This window comes from Molothrus ater, chromosome 14 (genome assembly GCF_012460135.2).
Source record: "Molothrus ater isolate BHLD 08-10-18 breed brown headed cowbird chromosome 14, BPBGC_Mater_1.1, whole genome shotgun sequence".
NCBI classification, from domain to species: domain Eukaryota; kingdom Metazoa; phylum Chordata; class Aves; order Passeriformes; family Icteridae; genus Molothrus; species Molothrus ater.
The window spans coordinates 7,517,270-7,540,759 of NC_050491.2; the positions used below are offsets into that span (position 1 = coordinate 7,517,270).

General features: G+C 51.1%; 1 protein-coding gene across 1 annotated transcript in view; it reads right to left on the reverse strand.

Annotated features, from left to right (window-relative positions):
- Positions 1-16,246, reverse strand: part of CD99L2 (CD99 molecule like 2) — a 30,887-nt gene extending 14,641 nt beyond the window's left edge. The window contains exons 1-2 of the mRNA XM_036402313.2: positions 16,156-16,246; positions 236-301 (exon numbers count right to left, since the gene is read on the reverse strand). Coding sequence (XP_036258206.1) covers positions 236-301; positions 16,156-16,213 — 124 coding nt within the window. The 5' untranslated portion in view covers positions 16,214-16,246. The remainder of the gene's footprint in view (positions 1-235; positions 302-16,155) is intronic.
- Between the last annotated feature and the right edge of the window lie 7,244 nt (positions 16,247-23,490).

Consider the following 23,490-nt stretch of genomic DNA (forward strand, 5'->3'; position numbering starts at 1 on the left):
TGCTGTGCCTCTGTGGCTCCTCACAGGAGCCAGCAAGCAAAGGGCAGCAGGCAGCTTCTCCAGGACTGTCCCCAGCTCCACCTGTGCAACCCAGACCCTGTGTCTCCCAGGCAGTGAGGATGAGGCAGCTCTATCCTCTACCACCCTCCCAAAGATCAGATCCCAAAGAACAAATTGCATCTACTCACATCTATTTGTTTTCCCCTCTTTAAAGCAAAGCATAAATGTGACTTACGTCTCCTGGTGACGGGGTCAAGCAGGGCATCCTCTAGGTTGAAGTCATCTGTGTCATCCCCATGACCTGGAGACAAAGAATCAGCACTGGCTGTACTCACTCCACACAGAGTAAACCACCTCTAAATAAGGCATGGCTGGACTTGTTTGCTCAAATTGCTTTGTTTTTTTGCTGTTTTTTTTCCAAGCCTGACCCAACACTGGTGATGAGGAAGACATCAGCCCTCTCCAAATGCTGTGACTGTTAAATGCAGAACAGCCATCTCTGGATTTTCCATTTGTCTGCCCTAATGGATGTGGTATAAAGACACATTTTATGCTTAGATTTGTCAAGGAGAACCTACCAATTCATCTCTTGAGCTGCCACTCATCTCTGGCTGTGCTCATGATTATATGATTGCTAAACTCCATGAAAACATTGGGACAGTGCAGACAAATTCGGTGGCAAACAAAAAAGCCCTATGCCCTTCTTCTTCTCAAGTGCCTTCCAACATCAAAGGCTTTGCATAAAAAAGCTGTTGCTGGCTGCCAAGCACGACTTAGCATTTCAGAGGCAGGCTGCATCATTCTGCCTTGGAAATGTGAACCAGGATGAAACCCCCATCCCAGGGATATACGTGACAGGCACAGGCAGATTTTTTTGTTAGAGATGCCTCACCACAACTCCAGTCCCATAGCCCAGGGATAACTCAGGGTTACATCATGTTCTCCTGCAACAGGGCCAGCTAATCCTTCCTTTCTCCGTCTCTTTTTTGCATGGCATTAATTACTGTTGACTTACCCTGGTTCTGAATGTATTTGTCTTGATAAATTCATGCTTTTACATCTCGGAGCATGCTGAGTAATTAATATCCTTTGGGCTTGCTAAGTACTGCAGCACTGCAAGAGAACATTAAAATGGCTTTCCTCTTATTCCTACTGCTAAATGGATTTAGCTATTGCCACCTGAGCTCCAGCGTGCTTCATGAATAAATTTAAAGCTTTACTGACAAGGACAATAACAATGGGAAGGCACCAGTCCATCACAAAGCAGGTATCAGTGTTTCAGTGAAAAACTTCACTGAGAGTGGTCACTAAGTACTGCAACAGCTGCAGCTCGGGTTCCACTCACTCACACATCACCTCTCATCTCATCTGCTGCCTGTGAAACACACTCAGCAGTCCTGAGGGCATTGATGTGATCTGTGAGCAGGCGCAGGGGCTGGGAAGGTGCTGTGGGCTTCTCCCCCCAGCAAAGGCAGGAGTTAGGTGCTGCTGGAGGGGGCGTGTGCAGAGTGAGTGTCCCAGCCCACACCTTGTTTCTCATCGAGCTGAATGATGCCAGCACCTCCCTGTGAGCCTGGAGGAATGGCCAGCAGCAGGCGAGGCAGGGAACATCCCCGTGAAATCCACAGGGAGAGGCACATGGAAGAGCCTCCTGCTCAGCACAGCAGGGCTCTCTCTGTCTGCCACCCTCAGCCTCCCTCCATGCCTCTCTCCTCCCTTCCCAAAATCTTTCCCTCCTTGGGCCTGAAGCTGCAGAGTTAACGAGTGGTCTGTCAGTGTGAAGGAGCAAGGTCAAAAACGTGCAAGACCATCCACAGTGCTGGAAAACACCTGCCCAGCTCCAGGGCTTGCACTGGGGGCTGCCAAACCACCAACATCCGTGCTGAGACTCGGCACACTCATAACTGTGCTGGCCAACTGCCCCAGCCTCGTCAGTCTGACAATTCTGTGCAGTCTTCCTTCCCCAGAATAGCTCTTTCCCCAGTCTTTACTGGATTTCCAGGAACTAACAGGACTCCACCATTTGTTTCTTTCTATATAAAAGCATGCTTAAAAATAGGCAGAAGGGGAAACCCACATTGCCTCTCTGGTGGGATGAGAAGCGTTACCAGCCCGAAGGAGGAAAATGTTCTGTCACCATGTGAGCTGGCAGGAGGGACGTGGTGGCAGCACCAACTCACAGCAGAATGCCAGGAGCCTCCCTTCCCTCTCCCTCTGCTCTCCATGATTAAATCAGTATCAAGGCACTGACTTGCTGCATACTGAGCCCTGTGTCAGTGTGTCCTGCCCATGCTTTGCCTTAGTGCAGGAGCCCAAATACCGAGTGCAGGAGCGGACAGCTGTGGGATGTGTGCAGCTCACACGCTCTAATGGAGGGCTCTGGGGATTGTGGGCTGCACAGAGATGTCCCCCCAGTGGGGACAGGGGCCCAGCAGGGGACACAGCATCCCAAAAAATGGGCTCCCTCTGCCTGGCTTTGGGGGCTCACAGGACCTGCACTTACAGCCCCCCTGGGTTTGGTGACAGCTCCCTTGGCAACCCTCCCCAGGATGAGAGGAGAGTGCCCCTTCCAAAATCCCCCTCCAAAGAGCCAGCTGGCGCCAAGGGGGGGGAGAGCTGCTCAGGGCCCTCCATCCTCATGGGGCTGAGCTAAACAGCAACTGCTGGAGAGTCCTGGGCTGGAGCTGCATCCTGGGGGTTTTCCCTGCCCTGGTGGGAGAGGTGGCAGTGCTGCCCAAGTGAGGGTTGGGAAAACTGTGGATGCACTGAAGTGCCCAGTAAAACCCTCCCACAGAGCAGCAGTGCTTGGCACAGCCCGGTGCCCAGGGCTTCCCCAACGCTGCCCTGGCAAACCAACATCCTTTTCCAGATCCCCCAGGTGTTAGCAAGGATTAAGAACAGATTGCCAGTTAATTGAAGCTAACACCTGTATTTCATGCAAAGGGTGTTACAGAGATGTATTAGACCTTTTATAGATCAATAACCGAGTGCTGCTGTCACAGGCACACAAACTCCCCTGCTCACTCCAACAGATAAGACTGGAATGCTCTCCTCATTCTTTTACTCTGTTATTAAGTGGTAACAAACCTGGTACTTCATGGCCAGATACTGGAAACCCCCCTAGCTCTTGGTAGGTGTGTTTACAGTGCACATGCAGTTTTTTGGAGGCAGCACTGCCACTCCCTGCACTGTCCTGTGCAATCCCTTTGCTCCTGGGGCCCTGACACTGCCCCACAGTCACTGCAGGAGTGGAGCTTCCAAGGCCCACTGATGGGAACTCAGGCACAGCACAGAGCATCTTTACAGTAAGGGTTTATACTTTTCAGGAGAGCTTGGGGTCCATTCCTACACATCAGCACTCACAAGCTGCTGAGCTGCAGCAGAGTTTTGTCTGTGATGCCCATGAAGCAGAGTCAGGGTTGTGTATGCTCTGACATGTCACCTTCCCCACAGGACATCCCCACCTACAACCTGTTACAGGGCCACAACAGCAGTGATACACAAAACCCCCCTTTGCTGGTTGCTCAGTGCTGGAGCAGTAAGGGATCCTTGTCAGGGCTGGTGACTAGGCTAGTTTGGGTAATTTTTTCCCTACCCTTGCACTGGGTCTTTGGAAGAACTCTGCTCTTTGGCTGCTGGGAGAAAACACACATCCCCTGGGGCAACTGGGGGCAATTCCAGCCCTGTGTGCCCACAGCCAAGGGCAGTGGAGCACCCAAGGGACTGCAGCTCTATGGTGAGGGGGGGATAGGCAAATGAGGTATGTTTTCCATATTTTTGTTTAATCTGGCAATCCACAGAGACCAAGCTGGGACATCACAGGGCACCCAATATGAATGCCCCAAAGCCAGAATGGGGAGGTGGGGGGACCCCAAGGCTGCAGCTGTGTCCAGCAGAAGCTGTGTAACAGGGTTGAGAATTATGGCCGAGCCAGCACTGCAGACTCTCCCACCTCTTGCTGAGTCCCCTCGCCTTGCCAGGGGGTATTTTTAATCAGAGCTAGCTGCTCTTTGAAGGCAGAAGGTTTTTGTGCCTTAATGTATTCTCTCCTCATTATTTTCTGTAGCAGGCAGCTCAAACACACAATTGTACTCGTCAGCTTTTTAGTTTTTACAATTATATATATATTCTAATTAAGCCCCTCTGTTTGACAAAGCTTGAATTACAGTATCATAATTCACACCCAGGATATTGCCAGGCCGTCTGCAGCACTCAGAGCAAGGTGTATTCCATTTTTAGCAGCAGCCCACAGATCTCTTTGTGCAGTATATGTGTGTTTAGCTTCCCTGGGAATAGAGAGCTGCAACAGCACGAGATTGACAGCCCGGGAGATTACGGGAGAATGCAAAGCAGGGACAAGGGCAGCAGAAAGTAATTCCAACTGCCTGACTTCCATGGTGCAGGCTGGGTGGGCACTGCAGCCACCTCAGGAGCACCACAGAGGGCGGGGGAGCAGGAGGAAAGCAGCAGAGCAAGTACTGTGGGAGCCAAAAGGGTGTCCCCAGTGACCAACCTCATCTTTTTGCTCCAAGTTATGATGATGGCACACACAGGTGGGTGGGTGGGCCTGAGGCTGGGCACCCACAGCTGTGCTGGGACCTCTGGGCAGGGCACTGGGGAAGGAGGGGTTTGGGAGCAGAGCTGTGTTGCTGGACCTCTGGGCTGCATCCTCACAGTGGGGTTTCTGCCATCTCAGCAGAGACACAGCCCAAAAGTCTGTGGGGAGTAAATGGCTGCTCCCCCACGGGCATGGGTCTGCCCTGCTGCAGCACTGAGTGTGCCCAGGGACCTCTGCTGGGGCAGGTGACACCACACCACCACCAGCCAGAGCAGATCCCAGTCAGGACAGAGCACAGCTTTGGAATCACTAATGACTCCCCCACTGCTGTCTGGGCACTGGTCCCAGCCACTGCCAAACGGGAGGGAAATTTACTTGTGAATCCCAAATTCTTGCTGACTGCTAAGGCCAAAGCACAGCTCCATGTGTGTAGGGAGAGCAGTGCTCCTCAGGGCTGGGGTGTCACAGCCAGTCTCTGGTAGCACTGCTGCTGAAGCAGGTGCCTAAGAGCAGCTTCTGTGCAGCTGCACTGCTCCCTGCAGAGAGGCCAGGCTGCCTCCTCAGCACAGACCTCCTCCTCAAGGTAGCTCTGCCTCAAAAAGCAGACTTCGAACTTCCAATTTATCTCCTCAGCTGCTGCCAGGGAAGACTGGCTGCCCTGCACAAACAAGCTGTCAGCAGCCCACCAGGGCAAGGGGTGGAGGGGCTGTGCTGGGAAGCAAAGTGTGAGAGAAACAACCCCTTGCATTCTCCCCAGCAGTGGGACCAACAGCTGATGCTGGGGACACAGCAATCCTGCCCAGGACACGACCAGTCAAGAGCAGTGGGACACATTCCCCCAGCTGGGATGACCCCTGCTCCTTGCAGGGGATGAGGGAATGCTGCTGTCCTTGCTCTCTATTCTCAGTGAAACATTTTGATTTTCAGAAGTACTAATCAAAAATCACTCTTGATTATGGCAAAAACAACCTCTGCTGAATTTTTTTTTTAATGCAATTAACAAGGGTGTATGGTAATTCCAAGCAATCTCACTCTTGAGATTAAAGGAAAGCCTGCCAGGAAGCGCATGAATAAAGCTTTAAGATGAGCATTTGCATAATGAAGACTTTCTCTTTGTGGAGGGACTGATGGTGGTTGTGTTTGAAACCTATTAAAGGAAATGCCTAAAATCCTCCTCTACAGCCAGGGCTCTGCTGTCCTGACCCATGCAGTGCCCACACTGCCCCCAGGCCCCTGCTGGGAAGCTCAGCCCCACCACAACCCCAGCTCTGCCTTTCCTCCAGCCAGTGCCCCAGGACAGGCCAGGAGAGGCAGCACAGCCCCCATGGAAGCTCTGAAGTCTGCAGCTCAGGACAACACACCTCAGCTGGGCTCTAAGCTACAGAATAACACCGTGGTTCTGTGGGGCAGCTGCGTGAGAAGCAGGTGTCTGCTGCAACTTGATTTCAAGGCTTGCTAGGAATGATATAAATGATCTGGCAGTGGTACCCAATAAGCTCTATACCCAGCAGGAGTGAGCTACTGAGCAAAACCAGCCTGCAGCAGCCTTGCCAGCAGACATCACTGGCACCACGGTGTGGGGCAGGGCCAGAAGGGATCTTTGGTGGCCAGGGGAGCCCTGCTGGGACCTGCCTGGCCACACTCTGGATGCCCAAGGGATGCAGTGCCCATCCAGTCTGCACCATGCTGAGGGCTGCAAGAAGGTCTGAAGGCATCTTCTCCCCACCTGCTGTGGAAGGACAGACCTGCAGCTTGCCTGCAAAGCACCTGAAGAAGCAGCACCAGCCTGCACACCCTGCCATGTCCCACAGCCCCGGGGGAGCAGCTGGGGGCTCAGGCTGTGCTGCCATACCAGGAGCTGCCAGCAGGTCCCTCTGCAGAGACCAGATAAAAAACACAGCAGGGAGGAGTTTTTCATCTGCTGCCCTCTTGCACAGCCTTTCCACTCCTCCACAGCAAGATTTAAAACCCCAGAGGGAAGCGCCCTTGACTTGTCTTTGCCAACAGCTGCATCTGGTCACTGGCTGGCACAGAGCCTTGCCCTATTTGCCAGCACAGAGGCTGCAAGGAGCCCTTGAAAGCTGAGGGTCCCTGCCACAGACAGACAAACACCTCCCAGTGCCAGCAGCAACCCTGAACAGCTCTAAAGGAAAGCAAAGCCCCATCAAGGTCAGCAGGACCAAAGCCAGGAAAGGCTTTGCATGGGGGTTTCCCATGGAATGCCTTGGGCTGGCAGCTGATGGCCAGGTCTGCCCCATCCCTGGCTCCACAGCACTGTCCTCTCTCTGGCCTCATGTGAAACAAATGTTTCAGCAGCTCTTCCATCACAGGATGGTGCCAGACCAGGTAGTCCTGCTCTGGCAACACAAGATAATGAACAGTTTTCTTCAGTATGAGCACTCAAAGCTTTCCAGGTTTCCAAGGCTCTCTGCCATCTCAGTGCATGGAGCAGGTGATGTTTTCTAAGCAACTTTATTATGATAGCTGCTGTTTGAGGTTTGTGTCAGAGGGCTCTGCCACAGCACTGCCAAAACCTGCTTTCAATGAGCCCCAAATCAATTGCACCCGGAGCAAAAGGCTGAAAGGTTTAGAGCAGATATATTTAAGGTTCCTCCCCTCCTGGGGAATGCTTGAGCCCAGCTCTGCAGCTGTGCTGAGGATGGGGTGATGCCCAACATTCTGTGCCTGGAGTAAGTGCCAGGACACTGCAGCCAAGGACTAGGGAGGGCAGGAAGAGTTCAGTCTGTCCCAGACCTCACAGGAGCTCTGCAAATCTCTGACCCTCTCTGGGAAAATGCCCCAGGTGTAACCCTCAATAACTTAAAGGTGTGTAAGAAAGGGAGCTGGTTTTCTTTTCCACTTTCTTGCTGTTTGTTTGGGGATTTTTAAAGGAAGAACAAGGTATATACCTAAGGGGAAAGAATGTAGACAGCAACATTATTTTATTTCCACACCCCAACCACTTTGCAAGAGGCCAAGGGGAAATTAGCACTAAACCAACTGCACAGGATGGAGAATGGTTAAAGATGACATTTCAGTGATAAAAAAACAAGAGATGTCACCACCCTGAGCTCGGGTTTGTCCCCAGAGATGCTGTGTGCAGGTCTCTGCTGGAGAACTGGATTACTGCCCTGGCAACAAGGGGAGGGGACATGCAGGGGTGCCACAATCACTGCCCAGCAGGCACCAGCCTGGTGTCCCCAGACAGACACGGTCTGGGGCAGCACTGCTGAGAGCCAGCCCTGGCAGGGGCAGGCAGCTGGGGCAGGAGCAGGATCTGAGCAGAAGCCACTCCAGGGGCAACCTTGGCACTCCCTGTGCCCAAGTGTCCCACCCTCAACCCTCACCCCGCCTCTCCAGGCAGAGAGTGGGAGACATGGACCCTAGCTCCCTTGGTTTGGGACTCCTAGTGAAGGTCCAAAAGTACAGTAAGTTCCTTTTCTCCTATAACTGTGGGTACAGGGTTAAAAATTGGGGGATGTGGTGGTTTGGGTGGGGGTAGAGTCAACTTTCTTTACAGAAGCTGGGATGGGGCTGTGGTTTGGATTTGTGCTGAGAGCAGTGCTGATAATTCAGGGCTGTTTTCCTTATCATGAGCAGCACTAACACAGAGCCAAGGCCTTTCCTGCTCCTCACCCACCCCACCAGCAAGAGGCTCCACAAGGAGCTGGGAGGGGACACAGCCAGGACAGCTGACCCCAGCTGACCCCGGGGATATCCCATAATATGGCACCAGCTCAGCGTGGCAATCTGGGGAGGAGGAGGAAGGGGGGACGTTTGGAGTGATGGTGTTTGCCTTCCCAAGCCACTGTTAGAGGTGATGGAGCCCTGCTGTCCTGGGGATGGCTGAGCCCCTGCCTGCCATGGCACGTGGGCAATGAGTCCCTTGCTTTGCCTTACCTGTTAAACTGCTTTTATCCCAACCCACTCAGTTTTCTCACTTTTACCCTCCCAGTTCTCTCCCCCATCCTGACAAATGGCTCTGTGGGGCTGAGCTGCCAGCTGGGGTTACACCACAACAGCTGCTTCCATGTTTTCCTGCCTGCTGTCCACCCAGAAAGATCACAATGTACATTCACATTAGCCATATGATTTCTACTTACACATTAAGTAATGGCTATGAATTTGTGTATTGCCAAAGATGCCTGCTCATCAACCAGACAACAAATTGTGGCACAAAAGCATTTTGCTCATAACTCAGTGCAGGAACAACTGATGACAAAGTCAGTGATGCAGGAACCCAAAGAAACTGAAGCAGGAGATTAAATGCTTATCACCTGATTCCCAGTGGAAAAAGATTGCACTCATCAGACAAAGATCAAGAGGAGGTGCTGTAGTTAAAAGTAGGTAAATAGGGAATTACACAGTAAAAATGCTGGCTCATCACCTGGGATGTGATGCTCCTGTCATACAGTGCTATTTAAAATCAGAAGCAGAGCAGCAGTGGGAAGAAGACTCGGGTAATGCTGACAGATGGAGCAGGGCTCTGGGAGAGCATGGGGGGCTCAGTTTGCTCCCGTGGCTGAGAGCATCTGTCTGCCCCGTCACCGCGGGGCTCCCGCCTGGCCACTGCTGTCCCCGCCTCCCCACAGCCCCTCCCGTGCAAGCGGGGAATGCTCGGGTCAGGTGGGGAGGGCTGAGAGCCCAGCCTGTGCTGTCGCTGTCTGCACCCTCCTGCCCCACCCACACCCCCGCTGTGCTCCGGGAGCATCCCTTATCCAGGTGGGGCTGCCATGGGAAGAAACAGCACGGGGAGACAGCAGGCTGGGGGGCTGCACCCTCCAAGAAGGAAGCAAGAACAGAGACCTGCTGGAGATAATTCTGAGCAGGTGGTGCAGGAGCTGGTGGTGGTTTTTAACCGCGCAGCCGGCAGCTGTGAGACCACCCCTCCTGGCTCACCCACAGCGAGGGAAGCTGTGCCACATCCCCCAGCCTTTCCCAACAGCTTGTCTTCAGTAAGGTGAGTTTGGCTCCTTGCTTTCACAGAGGGGTCTGGAGAAGTCTGAAAAGGGGAGTTTGGGGTGTGTATCCAGCTTCTGCTGCATCCCCATCACCTGGGGACCAGGTGCTGTATAAACAGAGCACTCTGTGCTATTAATATGGCATGAAATAATTTAAACATAAAACCATGCTCAGTGAGTTTAAAGAGAAGTCCAGCAACAGGTCTCTTGCTCTCTCTGACCCTACTTGGAGAGGAAATAGCACCAACACTTGCAAACCCAACTGTCTGCAAGCTGTTGTGGTTCTGAGATTTTCTCTGAGAAAGTATAAATAATTCACTCAGTTAAGACCATCATTACAAAAAAGAAGGAATACACTGTGTTTTCAAATATATGTTTAACCTCACTTAAAAATGCTCTACTTTCTGCATGAGGTGAAAGACATGTTTAGGATCTGTGGGTGTTTTTAAAGCATAATGAGGTCAAGGCTCAGTGCTGTCCTGGGGTGGGGGGGAGTGCTGGTTGAAAACAACACATTCCAGTTTCCTCAAATAATTACACAGAACTGCATGACATGGGCTCAGTGTCTCTGCACAGGGCAAGGGATAGGCTGGCACCAGCAGCAGCAGCTGGGGTCTGGTGAGTGGGGCCAGGCTGAACACCCAGTGGGAGCACCTGGGGCTGAAGCCAGCCTGTGGCTGGGTCACAAAGCACAAAGCAGGGGCTCAGAGCAGCCTGGCAGCAGATGGAAACAGAACACTGGATGGGATGGGATGGTTTGATTTTGGGGGGTGCAACCTCTTCTGCCTAGCACTGCATTGGTGTAAGGTGGCATGGTGATTTTAGGTTGCACTTTAGGAGGAATTTCTTCACTGAAAGGGTGATGAAACACTGGAATGGAGTGTCCAAGGAGATGGTGGAGGCACTGTCCCTGGAGATGTTTAAGAGACTGGCCGTGGCACTCAGTGCCATTGTGTGGTTGACACGGTGGTCTTTGGTCACAGGTTGGACTCAAGGACCTCACAGGACTTTTCTGACCTAATTGATTCTGTGATTCTCTGGCCAAAAGAACTTCCAGGGTGAGAAAATGTGCTGGGGTGAAATTGCACCAGTTCTGGGAAATCTCCCTCTCCAGGCTCTGTGGTGGAAACTCAGCAAAGCTCCACGAGGAAGGCTGTGTACCAGATGGCAGGAGGGGACCTGGGAGGTTTTTACTCTGAGTCTACATTAGCCTGGCATTATTTTCACTCAGATTTTGCTGTCTGGATAGATGACCCAAGTCCTGCAGTAGCAGGAACACCTGAATGGAGGTGGCTGGTCACCACAGCCATGTTCTACCAAGCTGCTCAAGTTCAACCTACAGAAAGATCATATAGAGATAAGACATTTAAGATAGAGACATTCCCCAAGCTCCTACCCCTACAAGGACACTTTTGCCAGCAGACAAAGCTTTAGGGACACAGACTAATGTGCTGTTCAAAATCTCATCAGCTATCTAACATCTGTTCTGCAGCACAAGCACCTCTTTTGCCATCCACATCTGGGGCTGGAAATCTCTTCTGCTTGTTTAGCTTTTGCCTTCTACTCTCCCAGAGCCAGAGCTGCAGTTACCCCTGAACACACAACCTGGAGCACGTCCTTCTGAAGCAGGATTTCAGTAAGATTATTCCAACTTTGACAAGTTCTTTTTAGCCAGATTTCTCTGTGCACAAAGAGAGCATTTCAAAGGGCAAGGAAAATTCTGTGCAGCTCTCTTTCCCCAGCACCTTGTTTGCTGGAGACAACCCTGTACCAACCTACAGAGCCTTCCAACAGCAGAATGATGCTGTTCTCAGTGTCCCTCCTCCCTGTCTGAGCCACCATCTCCAAAATCTTGCCAATGCCTCTGGTTTCACTTGCTTTGGCTTTTCCACATGTATATGTGGTGACTGCACCAGACCCTACAGCAACCTGGCCATCTCCTTCCCTGGAGGTGCTGCTCATGTGGCTGGGGAACAGAGCTCACACATCAGCTTTCTGCCTGTGGCCCCAGTTCTCCTCCCACAATAAGTTTCTGGTTTTCCTAGACAAGACTGAAAAGCAAAGGAAAAGGATTTTGGAGTGACTGCAAGGCAGTTTCATAAATATGTATTAGCATTAACTTCACCCCCATCACTGCAGCAGGCTGAGCTCTCAGAAGATCAAACCCAAAACTGACCCTGAGCAGCTCCACTGAAATTCCTGTGAGTGCAGAGGCAGCACTCACCTCTCTCTGTGCCATGCCTTGTATCAGGACTCTGTTTCCTTCTCAAAAACATTGTTCCCTCAGCAGTCACGTTCCTGTGCTCACGTCCTAAATCACAGCTAGTGATTCCAGCATCTGGATCCCTAACTTTGAAGTTTCCCTTTCAAAGTCCTTTCATGTTCTACATTTTGATGTGCCACGTTCGTCTTCTCCTGCTTTCCTCTATTTGAGCACTTCTCCTGATTGTGAATTGTATCAATCCGCTTACAAAGGAATTATTGCAAAGCTTTTCTCTTTGCCATCAGTGTTCTGTAGTTTATTAAGCATATGTTTTGTTGTTAGAGTGGCTTCAGAAGCAATGTCTAATAAAACCCCAGTTTTTCCTTTAGTTAATTGTAAAGTTAATGCCTTAAACCTCCAGGAAATATTCCTCCAAGAAGAAAAAAAAATTGGGTTTAAATCGAGTAGTTTTAAAGGTTTATTTTAGTCAACTCAGGAGATCAATAGACACTTCTGTTTTATGTGCTTTAAGGGCTGAAACGCTTGCAACAGATGTAAGAAAAAAATCACATTTTTGTAGAGGGGGAAAAAAAACCTCAAGAGTTAAACAGCAGTTTCCAAGCATGTTTATCAGGCTGGTAGAAGAAAAAAAATCTAAATACAAGTAGAACCATGGAAATTAATTATTTCCACAGTTGTGTACATAAATATCTGAGCATGGCACATTTAATTAATGCATATGTGTTCAAAGATGAGAGATAATTTGTAAGAAAACCAATTTGGCTTCTCCTGCTTTGTCATACACACTTAAGACATTATCTAAGTAAAAATTATTCTTTAAATGTATTACTTTGACTCGCCACTGATACCTGGTAATTATAACTTTAATAACACAATAATGTATTATAAGAAATATTTTAGCAGTTTTATACAATGCTGCTATCTCCTTTAGTTTCTACAACAATGCCAAAGCCAGCTCTTCTGTTCTACTTCAAATAATTCCTCCCTGCAATTCTGGAATATCCATGGTGAGTGATCCTAGCAAGTGATGGGGCACAGAGACACAGGGTCACCTGGCACTGGCACCCCTTTTCTGCCAGCTGCATCCACAGCTGCCCACTGCAGAACAGAGTCCAGACAGCTGAAAAAAACATCTGGAGAAGAGATGGCTCCTTTCTGCTTTGCCCGTGCCCTCCGCTGGGCACTGAGGTGTGGAGCGGGTGCAGGGGAGCCGCCCCAGGGACTGCGGCCATGTGTGCCACAGGGAGCTAAGTGCACTGTCTGACACTGCCCTCACACTCCAGCAATCACTGTGACTGCTGCTGGCTGCTGGCAGCCACACTCGGGAGGAGAGGTGATTTGTGAGATGCTGCCTATGAGGACACGGGAGACAACACAGCTTGTCATGCTGAGGTGGCAACTTCGGAGGACACGCCCAACTGCCCCTACTGCGGCTTGGAGAGCGAAGGTTTTCTTCAACCTTTCCTTACAAAAGGCAAAGCGCAAAACCTGCAGCTGCCTCTTCTGCCTGGCCTGTGAGAGGAAACCTTGTGCTCCCTCCACAAGCCCTCAGTTGCCAGCTTTCAAAGAAAACACATCAATGCACTTCTGTACTGGCTTATGAGACTGAGGACAGGAGAGGGGAAAACAATTCTGGTAAGTTTCTTGCTCGACTCTTACCATTTTCCAGAAGCATGTGGTTAACCCTGAATGACTCATAAACATGAAACATAACTACATTCTGGAAAAGTCTGTGAATTTAAAGCACCATGTAGGGAATGCCTGCCTCTGGCTATAGCCAACAGGCTTTGCAGGGTGTTTGGTTTTCTCCACCGTCTCAAAATACTTTAATGCTCCTGCCCCCCAGCACCCTGGGAATGGGGCAGAGTTTAGCAGCACTGGCCAGTGGGTTGGGGCCCTACAAGCAGCGCCTGTTTCCAGCACTGCAGCCACAGGCAGACAGGCTGTGGGCAGAGGCAGCTTGGAGGCACCGACAGATGTGGCACAGCTGTGTCTGACAGCCCAGACAGGGCACTGAAGCACACAGCCATCAATGAAGGGGAATGCACTAGAACGTGATCAAAGAGAAACCCAAACCCATTTTTTTCCGACTAAAAAGTGAAGTTTGCTCCTGCTTTACTGGACAGTCACAGACAACACACACATCAGTCTTGTGTCAGTAGTGCAGGTGGACCACAGTTGCAGGAATCATGCTAGGCACTGATTTTGTTGTTTGTTATTCTTAGTTCTGGGTAGTTTGTAAATCTCTGAGCTTCCAAGAGACTGGGCTGCCCACAGCCTGCCTTCAGCACTACTGGAGCAGCTATTTCAGAACAATAAGCCAAAAAAAAACCCAACAACCGCTGGGGAACAGAGGCAATGGGGAAGTGTGATTTTTATTGCTGCTGTTCTGAAGAAATGGCAGAGAATGCCCTGCCTGGGAAACCACTGCCTTGCCAGCACCTGTTACCTTCCCGTGGGTACAGGATGATGGCAGGGAGGCTGTGCCCTTGGGGAAGGGCTCCCAAGGCTCTCTCAGGCTGCTGCAAAGCCATTCCAACACATCTGGGAGAGAGGGAGGGAGGGATGGAGGAGCAGGCTCCCAGCCACGTGCTGGGAGAGCCGCTGCCGGGATGCCCGGGGGAGGGAGCAGAGGCCGGGTGGAGAGGCTGTGCTGCACAGCGGCACCGGCTCGGCGTGCCCCGCGCCGGCAAGGCTCTGCACGGGACGGGAGCCAAGAGCAGAGAACTCCCCCTGGCACAGTGATTGCCACGGAGAGGCAATTCAAACACTTCGGAGAGGAGACAAACTTAATGTTGTTCAATTACCTGTGAAGCCTCACGCTGGCAGGAATGATTTATGAATGTTTCAGTGAAATTCATTTTGATACAAACACAGTCAAGGATATTTAAGAGCTGGACTCTGCAGCCCAAGAGCTCCAAAACAACATTTCTGTTTACCCACATTGCGAAAAACACAAAATGCAAATAGCTTTAGTACTGACTAACCGGATTTTTTTTTTTTTAAACCCAAAATCAAGATTTTATGCACCGTCTCAGCTCAGGCTGTCAAATTGATATCCATCAATTAAAAATGCAGCCACTAACCTGGTCAGCATAACCAACTCTGTACCACACTGTTACCATTCCAGGTGCACAAACAGGTAGGTGCCAAATGCAAACAAACTAATTCCAGGCTGACTCATGGAAAACCTAATCTATTCCAACAGCAAAAGCCCCCTGGGTTTCAGTTTGCTATCTGCTTTGATGCTGTTATCTTCTAACCAGTCTGTTCTTGCCAGGTGCCTCCTGGTTAATAGCAGATTTTGTCTAGAAAAACTTTTCTGAGGCTTTTTTACATAATTCTTGTATATTTCCTCTGTATAATCTTTAGAAGGACGTTTCTTTTGAATTCAAACACAGCTTTTTTAAAGTACTGTTGGGGTTTTTTAAGGAGACAAAGAGTTGTGGTAAACTTTGTATTGATTTTAATTTCTTCCTTCCGACTCTCCTTAAAACAGTATTTTATTTTTTTCCTTCCTAGTTGCTGCTTAGCTGGGAACGATTTCTGGGTTAGACTGTTCTGATCTGCAGAAATAACAGTGGGACAAAAAAAGAGTGAGAATACAACCAGCAGCCCAACAAATTTGGGTCACACACAGAATCCTCTAATCCAACAGCTCAGCGAGCAGACAGACAAACCCCAACTCTTTTGGCGGTGACTCCATGGCTACCTCTGTTTAGGATTAACGGAGCCCCAGGCTGCTCCAGAGCATTATACCTGCAGCATCGCGCTTCTTAAGCATCGCTGTCACACTGTCACCCGAAGGCAGCCGCGATGCGTCCGTCAGCAGCACTGTCACTGTCACTGTCACCTAAGGCAGGCTGGAGCCGCCCCACCTGAGGGCAGCGCTGCGTGCGGGCCTGGCCCGTGGCCAGCGGGGGAGCAGGGTCAGGGGCCGGAGCTGGGCCAGGGGTGGGGGCCGGGAGAAGGAGGGGGACAAGGACGGCCTGCGGCCCGGCCCTGATGCACCGGCTGGCACCCCGCCATCGCTGCGGACTCGGGGTGCTCTGCGCAGGGTGGGGCCCGACGGGTGCAGCCCCCTCCCCGAGGCGATGCCCTCCCAGCTGGGGCCTCTCCTCGGGGCGCATCCCTCCGGCCCCGTGAGCCCCCCCGGGGCAGGCTCCGTGCTACTGGGGGAACGTCCAGCCCGAGAAGCCTCCACGGCGAGGGGGCCGCACCGCCTGCATCCCTGGCGGGCAGCATCCCTCAGGGGCAGCATCCCGCGGGGTGACCCCGGCCGGGGCGGGGGTCCCGCCGTTCCAGGGCCGAGCCCGGTGCCGCGATCATGCGCACAGCTCACCGCGCCCCCGGGCCCTCTCCCCCGGGCCGCCCCCTCCCGCCGCGCCCGGCCTGGCCCGGCCCGGCCCTACCTGCGCCCAGGAGCGCGGCGAAGGCCAGCAGCAGCCCCAGGAGGCGGCGGCCGGCCATGGCGCGGCACGGCTGCGTCTGCCGCGGGCTCAGCTCCCGTCTCCGCGGGGGCGGGACGCGGCCGTGAGGGGCGGGCGCTGCGCGCCACCGCCCCCCGCCCTCCCCGCCGGGCCGCGCCCCTGCCCGGCCCCGCGCAGCGCAGGGGGTGTCCGGCGGAGACCCGAGGGGTGTCTGCTGTAGGCCTGCGGCCCCGGAGCACGGCCGAGCCCCGGCACCTGCCGCCCTTTGCCGAAAACGCGGCCCCGGCGCGCATCCTTCCGCCGCATCGGTGTCAGTGCCGCATCCGCTCGCCCGAGCGGGGAGAGGCGGACGGCAAACAGCGATGGGGGACGCGCAGGGAACGAGGGAGGGCTTAGGACTGCTGCTGTCAGCCCCGGCACCGGGGGAGCCCCGTGTGCCCGCAGCCCCGGGCAGGGACGGCCGCGCGTTCCCGCTGGGACGGGGCGGTGGCGCGGCCTGGGAGCTGTGCCCTGCTCCGGGGACAGTACAGAAGTACAGGGGAAGGAGCTGCTGCAGTTTCACCCTTTAATGCCAAGTGTTTAACGTGGAGGTTACGGAGCTATGGAATTGTTGGCTGGAAGCGACCTCTGGAGGTCTCCAGCCCAAAGGCCCCATCGGAGCGGGACCCATGGACACCAGGTTACATCAGCCACAGCCATCTCTGAACACCTCCAGGGCTGAAAGCTCCCCAGAGATGACCAGTGGCCGTGCTGTCTCACTGCCTTGGCAAGAAGATTCTCCTGGGTTCAGTCTGCCCCTCCCACTGACCCTTTAGCCATCACCCCCAGCTGTGTTGGCTCTGTCGCGTTAATAACTGCGCTTGAGTAGCCGTAAGTGCCGTTAGATTTGCCTCAGCCGCCTTCTCGCCAAAGCAAACAAGTTACCCCTTGTGCGCCGGCTGCTGGACCCTCTTCTCTATGGCTCTTTTGAACGGGGGTAGGAATTTGTTTATAACAGGGTAAACATCTTCTTTGCGATATTTATAGATTGTTTTGCTGCAGAAAAGGGGATGAGGATGCAGCCTATTTTTAGGAGGTATTCCTAAAGCTTTACTGGGGACTGAGAGGCTGAAGAAGTGGCTGGGTCATCGTAGTCCCATTTCACCTCATAGCAGCTGGTACCACTGCTGTTCGCAGCTGCTCCAGCCGAGTGTCAGGACTACCTTGGATCCCGAAAGCCTTTTTTTTTTTTTTTTTTGCCCTCGGTGGAAACATTACCTGAAAAGCCAGCAGGCAAACAGACCATGATGGGGCGGGGGGCAGGGAGGGGGTCCTGTCCTCTGTAGAAGCGCCTGGGCTGAAGGATGCGGTACGGTAGCAGGGAGAGGGATGCTGTATTTCTGACTTTCATCTGGCCACAGAGCAAACTGCAGGCTCCACAGTGCCTTGCCTTGTGGGGGACAAGATCTTTCACACCCACACTGCGCGCATTTCTGTGAGTTCGTGTAGTTGGGCACGCTGGTATTATCGGAGCTACAGACACTTGTGTGCTGTGCGGTTCTCTGGTACTGCAGAGCTGAGGAGGGTAACAGGAGTCCCAGATAAGAGAAGCCGTGCTGGAGAAGATGCACTTCAGCTCCTACACTTGGCCGTCTGTACATCCACGATATTGCCTCTCTCCCTGTTTATACAAAGAGAAATTCAGGACTACAGTCCCGTTCGTGTCATACTAAAGGAAACTAACGGGACAGCATTTGTACCTTCCCAGCCTGGTTCCCAATAACCTCTCTGTGTGCTATTTGCATTTCAATGGCTTTCCAAGCCTCCGGTAATTGTTGGGGGAGGAGGCGGGTAAAAAGGCTATTATTATATTAGCGTTGGATCAGCTTTAGCAAGCCTGAAGGCATGAGAGAGCATCGTGCAGCTGATGCAACCCGTGACAGTATATTGTTTGCCGTTCTGTGTGAGCCTGGGGTGTGCACCGATGCCTGGGAGTTGATTCATAATTACAAAGAGATGTATGAATGTAGCTTTGAATGGGCAGGAAGGCAGCAGCAGCGCTGCGCTCCGAAGCTGGAGGGAAACAGGGCGGCACGAACCAGGATTTCGTATTGGAATCAAGCATCTGGCTAAACCCCCGGCATTCGAGGGTTCCAGCCCTGGCTGGTCGTGCCCAGCTGGAGCTGGGCTGCGTGCGGCAGGCACAAGTTGTGTCTTTAAGGAGGCCGAGCCCAAGGCAGCTGGAAAGCCTGGGCCCCGGCCAGCAAGTGACTCAGCATCGCCTGACCTGTGCCCGGGAGCCGAGGCTATTCTTGGTTCGGGCTGTGTTTAAGGCAGCTGAGTTTAAATGGTTCCAAATTGCACCACAGAGGATGTGTTGTGAGGCTGGAGCCTCGAGCACAGCATGTTGTACGGCTGCAGTCTGCCCGGCGGATCGCTCCGAGCTCCACGGAGCTGTGACCTTTCCGTTTTCTTCTCTTGAGCAAGATTAAAGCTGTAATCTTTAAATAGCGGAATAAACAGTCATCAGAGAAACTCTCCGTGGAAAAATATACTCGCTTTCTATTATATTTTAACAGGTGTCATGCTCAACTCTTCTTGCTCCCTGGGCTTAGCACACTTGTTTTGTAACTGAGCCAAAATATGGGAAGGGGAAATGCTGATTGGGAAAGGTAATACTGGATCACACAAAATTCTGAATCTTTTTCTTCTTCAATCTATTCAAATAATTTAGCAAGCTCAGAACATGTAATCTGTTAGATCTCAGAGCCCCTCACAGGCGCTAATCAATTACCCTCGGGAAGTGATGGACCCATAAAAGGCATCAATTTAGCTACTACTGAAGGGCTGCTGTTTTAAAAGCAGAACGAGCTGTCATGTAGCAATGCACAGCCTTGCCACACAGTTGTCTGAGATGGAAAATGAAAATACACAATTTAAAGCAACTAATTTCAGGGGCTGAACTATGTTTCGACCTTAGTCTATCTCCTGCTTGAGATCTTGTTTTATGGCAGCATTTTCAAATACAACAATTCTTTTTTAAGTTAAAAAATTTGCTAATTTGGCGGGGAGCTTTTAAATTCTTTAATGAAGCTGGAATGCATTTGGCCGAATTTTTTAAATGCTTTGTTTTCTAAAGTCTTGATTAAAGTTATGATCCAAGTTATGATTCCTTAAAAAAAAAAAATGAAAAAAAAGGCAAGCAGTAGTAGGAGCTGCAAGCAGTAGCAGGAGAGAGATGAGAGCTACAAGCAGTAGTAGGAGAGAGATGAGAGCTACAAGCAGTAGTAGGAGAGAGATGAGAGCTACAAGCAGTAGTAGGAGAGAGATGAGAGCTGCCAGCCGCCGTCAGCCTGCCCCGCGCAGCAGGACCGGAGGATGGTTATTCCCGGGCTCCTCAGCCACAGCTGCACGCCCGTGCCGAAGGAAGGAGCAGGTTTCTGTAGGTTTTCCTGAGCAGTGGGCTGGCGGCTGGCCACGCTGCCGGCCCTGGTGCTGAGCCAGAGCTGACATCCAGCAGGCTTTGCTCTCCGGTGCCAGCGCAAGGAGCCGCTCGGGGCTCGGCCCCGGCTCGCTCAGCCCGCGGCGCTCCGGGCTGGGCGCGGGGAGCTCCGGGTGGAAGTCACGGCTGAGTAGAGCTCCCTGTAAACAGCTTTACCTGCTCCTCGCTGCTGCCAAGTGCCGAGTGCTGCTCGGTATAACCCTCTTCCCAGAGAGCCTCCGGTCTGTTTCCTTGCATAACCGATGCATTGGGGAATATTTGTACAAGGTAATTTTAAGTCTGTCAGTTCTCTGCCAACACTGGCTGTCTAGACTACTGCTATAATCGAAGGTGAGAGGTAGGTTCCTAATTACAGTTAATCACACCCTAAAAGATGCCTTGTGTGTACGGAGAGCGCGGGCACCTTACATCGGTGATTGAAATGGGTTTGACTGTTCCCTGTTGTGTGCTGCGTCTGCCGGGCAACTGCAAACAAATGCCTCACCTTGTGTAAACCAAATGCTTCAGCCGCACTCTTAAAGGAGAAATGTTAGTAGTACTCGGATGGACATTAACTAGAGAGTGCAGTTATTTTTGGCCAGTCCCCTGGGAGCACCTGCCAAGCATTTTCTCTCATTTCAAACCTGGTTGTTCCTGCTGAGAAAGTCTGGGTCAAGGTGAGTGCCTGGCTCTTCCTCGGCTGTCTGTGCCATTTAGAAGGGAAAGAGGAAAGGAAGCCGAGCAGCAGGCTGGGTGTGAGGAGTGGTGTGCTGCTGCAGCACACAGGGATGAGAGCAGGACTGCTCGGTATGGTTTGTGTACCAATGAAATGCACCTGCTGGTACCCCAGCATCCATGCACAGTTTTAGAATAAAAATGTTGAAACATAAATTAAACAGAGAAAATGAATTCTGGCCTCATTCACAGCAGGATGACAGCCAGTGGGTTAAACCAAGGGGTTTGTGCACCTGTCTGAAACTGAAGGCAGCAGCACAAGCCACGGTCCCTGTGTGAAAAGGTTTTGAGTCATTAAAGCTGTTGTGTGGACAGGCTCAATCATCAGTGTGGGGACTTCAGCATCAGGTGGACCTGGCTGTCCCCTTCTGTGGGAGCTGGACTGGAGTGTGCACAGGGATGGGCTCACAGGGTGCCAGATGGGAGCTGCCATGGCCAGGCTGCTCCTCTCCCACTCCCCAGCACTGTGTCTGGGAGCACTGGTCCTGAGCCAGGCACTGCTGGCTTTTGTCAGAATAATAACTGTGATCTTCCATGGAAGGCTGCTGGGGCTTTGGGGTCAGTTCACATCCCTTGCAAATGCCTTAGGAACTCATATTTGTTCTCTGGATTCCTAAAAAGCAGACAAACCTGGTGCGTTTTCTGGGTGGTTTTTGTTTTATTTTGTTGGTGGTTTGTGGGGGATTTTTGTTTGTTTGTTTTTATTTGGGTTTTTGTTTTGTTTTGTTTTGGGTTTTTGTTTTGGTTTGGGTTTTTGTTTTGTTTTGGGTTTTTTGTTTGTTTGTTTCAGTTTTTTGGGGGTTTTGTTTTGTTTTTTCAATTTCCAGCAGGGACAGAAATTGCTGGCTGAGAATCTGAGGCCTGAACCCAAAAAAAAAAGCATGTCTCAAGAAGCAGTGTGACTGCTCTGGCTAAGATTTTTGTTTTTTCTTAGCCTACTCCAGAAGTCTGCAGAATCCAAAAGGGCTATAGAGTGTAAGGTGACGTTCAGTGCATCAATGAACAGCTGTAAAAAAGCTTTTCTGCCTTTCCCAGCAGTTAATAACTTCATTGCACAGAACTTAGTTTTTCAGAAAGACCTCATGTGATTTTTGGCTGACTGAGGTGAGGACTGCTGAGGAATGTTCATAGTTACAAGTGGGGAGAATTTTTTTTTTATGGGAAAAACCCCAAAACCCTCAGACAAACAAGCTTGCTTTCACCAAAGTCTTTGTTCCTCTTGCTGAGAGTGTGCAGTATTACCTGAAGTAATAAAACAGTGCATAAAGCAGCCTTATTTGGACTGAGAAGTGTGGAAATTGGAGTGCAGAACAGGTAGTGTCAGGGCAGCCAAGGTGTCTGTGTGGGATTTTCCCTCAGACTGGACAGGGCTGATTTATGTGCCTGGGTTGGTATAATGGCAAAGAGCAGGTACAGCTCAGGGCTAACACTGCCTGGGAGCAAAGTGTGGTTGTTGCCAAGTTCTGGATGCTGGCTCTTGCAGAAGAGAGATGAGTCTGTCTTCTTGGCTCCTAAACCTAAGGGAGACTTATCAGAGCTAAATTATACACGTCCCTTGGGAAGGCCTTTGAGGCCAAAACCACTAAAAGCCCCAGATTCTTTCATCTAAATACAGTCCTAGGAAATTACTGCAGTCTCAATCTAATATGCACTCTCCCTTGGACAGTGTTACCCCTCTTTTGTAAATAAGGGTTTGCTTGTTTACTCATCCTTCTACCTGGAATGAAAAGTTCCAATGAGTATAATAAAAGTTATGTACAAAAAGGGAAACTAACATTTTATTCCTAAGTTATTGCATGTGGGTTGCTTGGGTTTTCTTTAACCACAGCACAAAATTTTATAATAGGGCAGTAATTTTATTGCAAATATTGTTACAGGTTCACAGTCCTGTTAAAAAGCACTCATGTGTTAGGTTTTTTCTCTGTGAATCTTCTGTAAATGAGGGAGTTAAGAACCCCAAGTGCTGGAGAGGGGAAATTCTTCTCAGAATGCACAGATGTTCCATAGCTGGGACCATTCCTCACCACAGGCTGGTGATCTCTACCACCTTAGCTGGACATATATGAATTTGATGCTTTTACTTTAGTATTACAGGCATAATTTTCTTTTTATCAAACTCTGGGGACAAATACTAAGTGTTGTTACATGTGACTTAAAACTAGGAAAATTTGTTAAAGTTCAGGCCATTTTCCCACTGCTTCTGTTGTGCTTGGGCTGCTCTCCACCACCTGGGGTCTGTGACCTGACCCCTGCTCGTGGCCCTCATGGTGACACGAGTGGAAGGGGGTACTCAGCCTCCTCATGAATGAGGTTATCTGCTGACAAACCCGGTTGTTTCTACTGCTGATGTCACAGAGAGGTTATCCAGGTGCAGCAAAACTCCAGGGCTAGTAAAAAGCAGAGCTGGTGGGTGTTTAACTGTTGACTTAATGAACAGAGAGAAATCTGACACTATTTTGACACATGCCTGAAGTGATGCTGTCTTACACTCGTGCGCCTTTGAATTTTGTTCCTGTCTTCATTTTAACTCTTTTCCCTCTTACTGTTGCTGTATCATAATGCTTTCCTTCTCCCCTTCCCTCCCCCTATATTCCTTAACATCTTCATGATTTTGGGGGAAATTAACAGCCCAGTCCTGGTCAGCATCCGAGCAGTAACAAACCAGCTGAGATGCAAAAAGCCAGCAGAGCAGGCTGACACATCAGGCAGCCCTCCAGCTGCTGGGAGGTGATTGCAAAGCATAAATAAACCCTGCCTGTAGTGGAGAACAGAATCAGCTCCTCAGCAGCACAAGCCTTGGCAGAAAGCACGTGAGTGCACAGATGTATTCAAGTTTTGTCCTCAGCTTGTCAGCCCAGGTGCTCTGGGCAGGCATAGAAGGGAATGGTGCTAAACATCTGACAATCAAAACAGACTCTTACTGCTGGATCATAGTACAACAACCAGCTTTCATGCCCAGACAGAATTCCCACTGGTGTCAAAGGTTTTATTTCCACTGAGAAATTGGTAAGCGCTGTGGATTTTGGAATATTATCAACATTAAAACAACAGTCTGGACTGTGTTTTCCCTGCTGTTGTCATGTGAAACACTTAGGGGTGACTATGAGTGTAAGTCTCTGGTA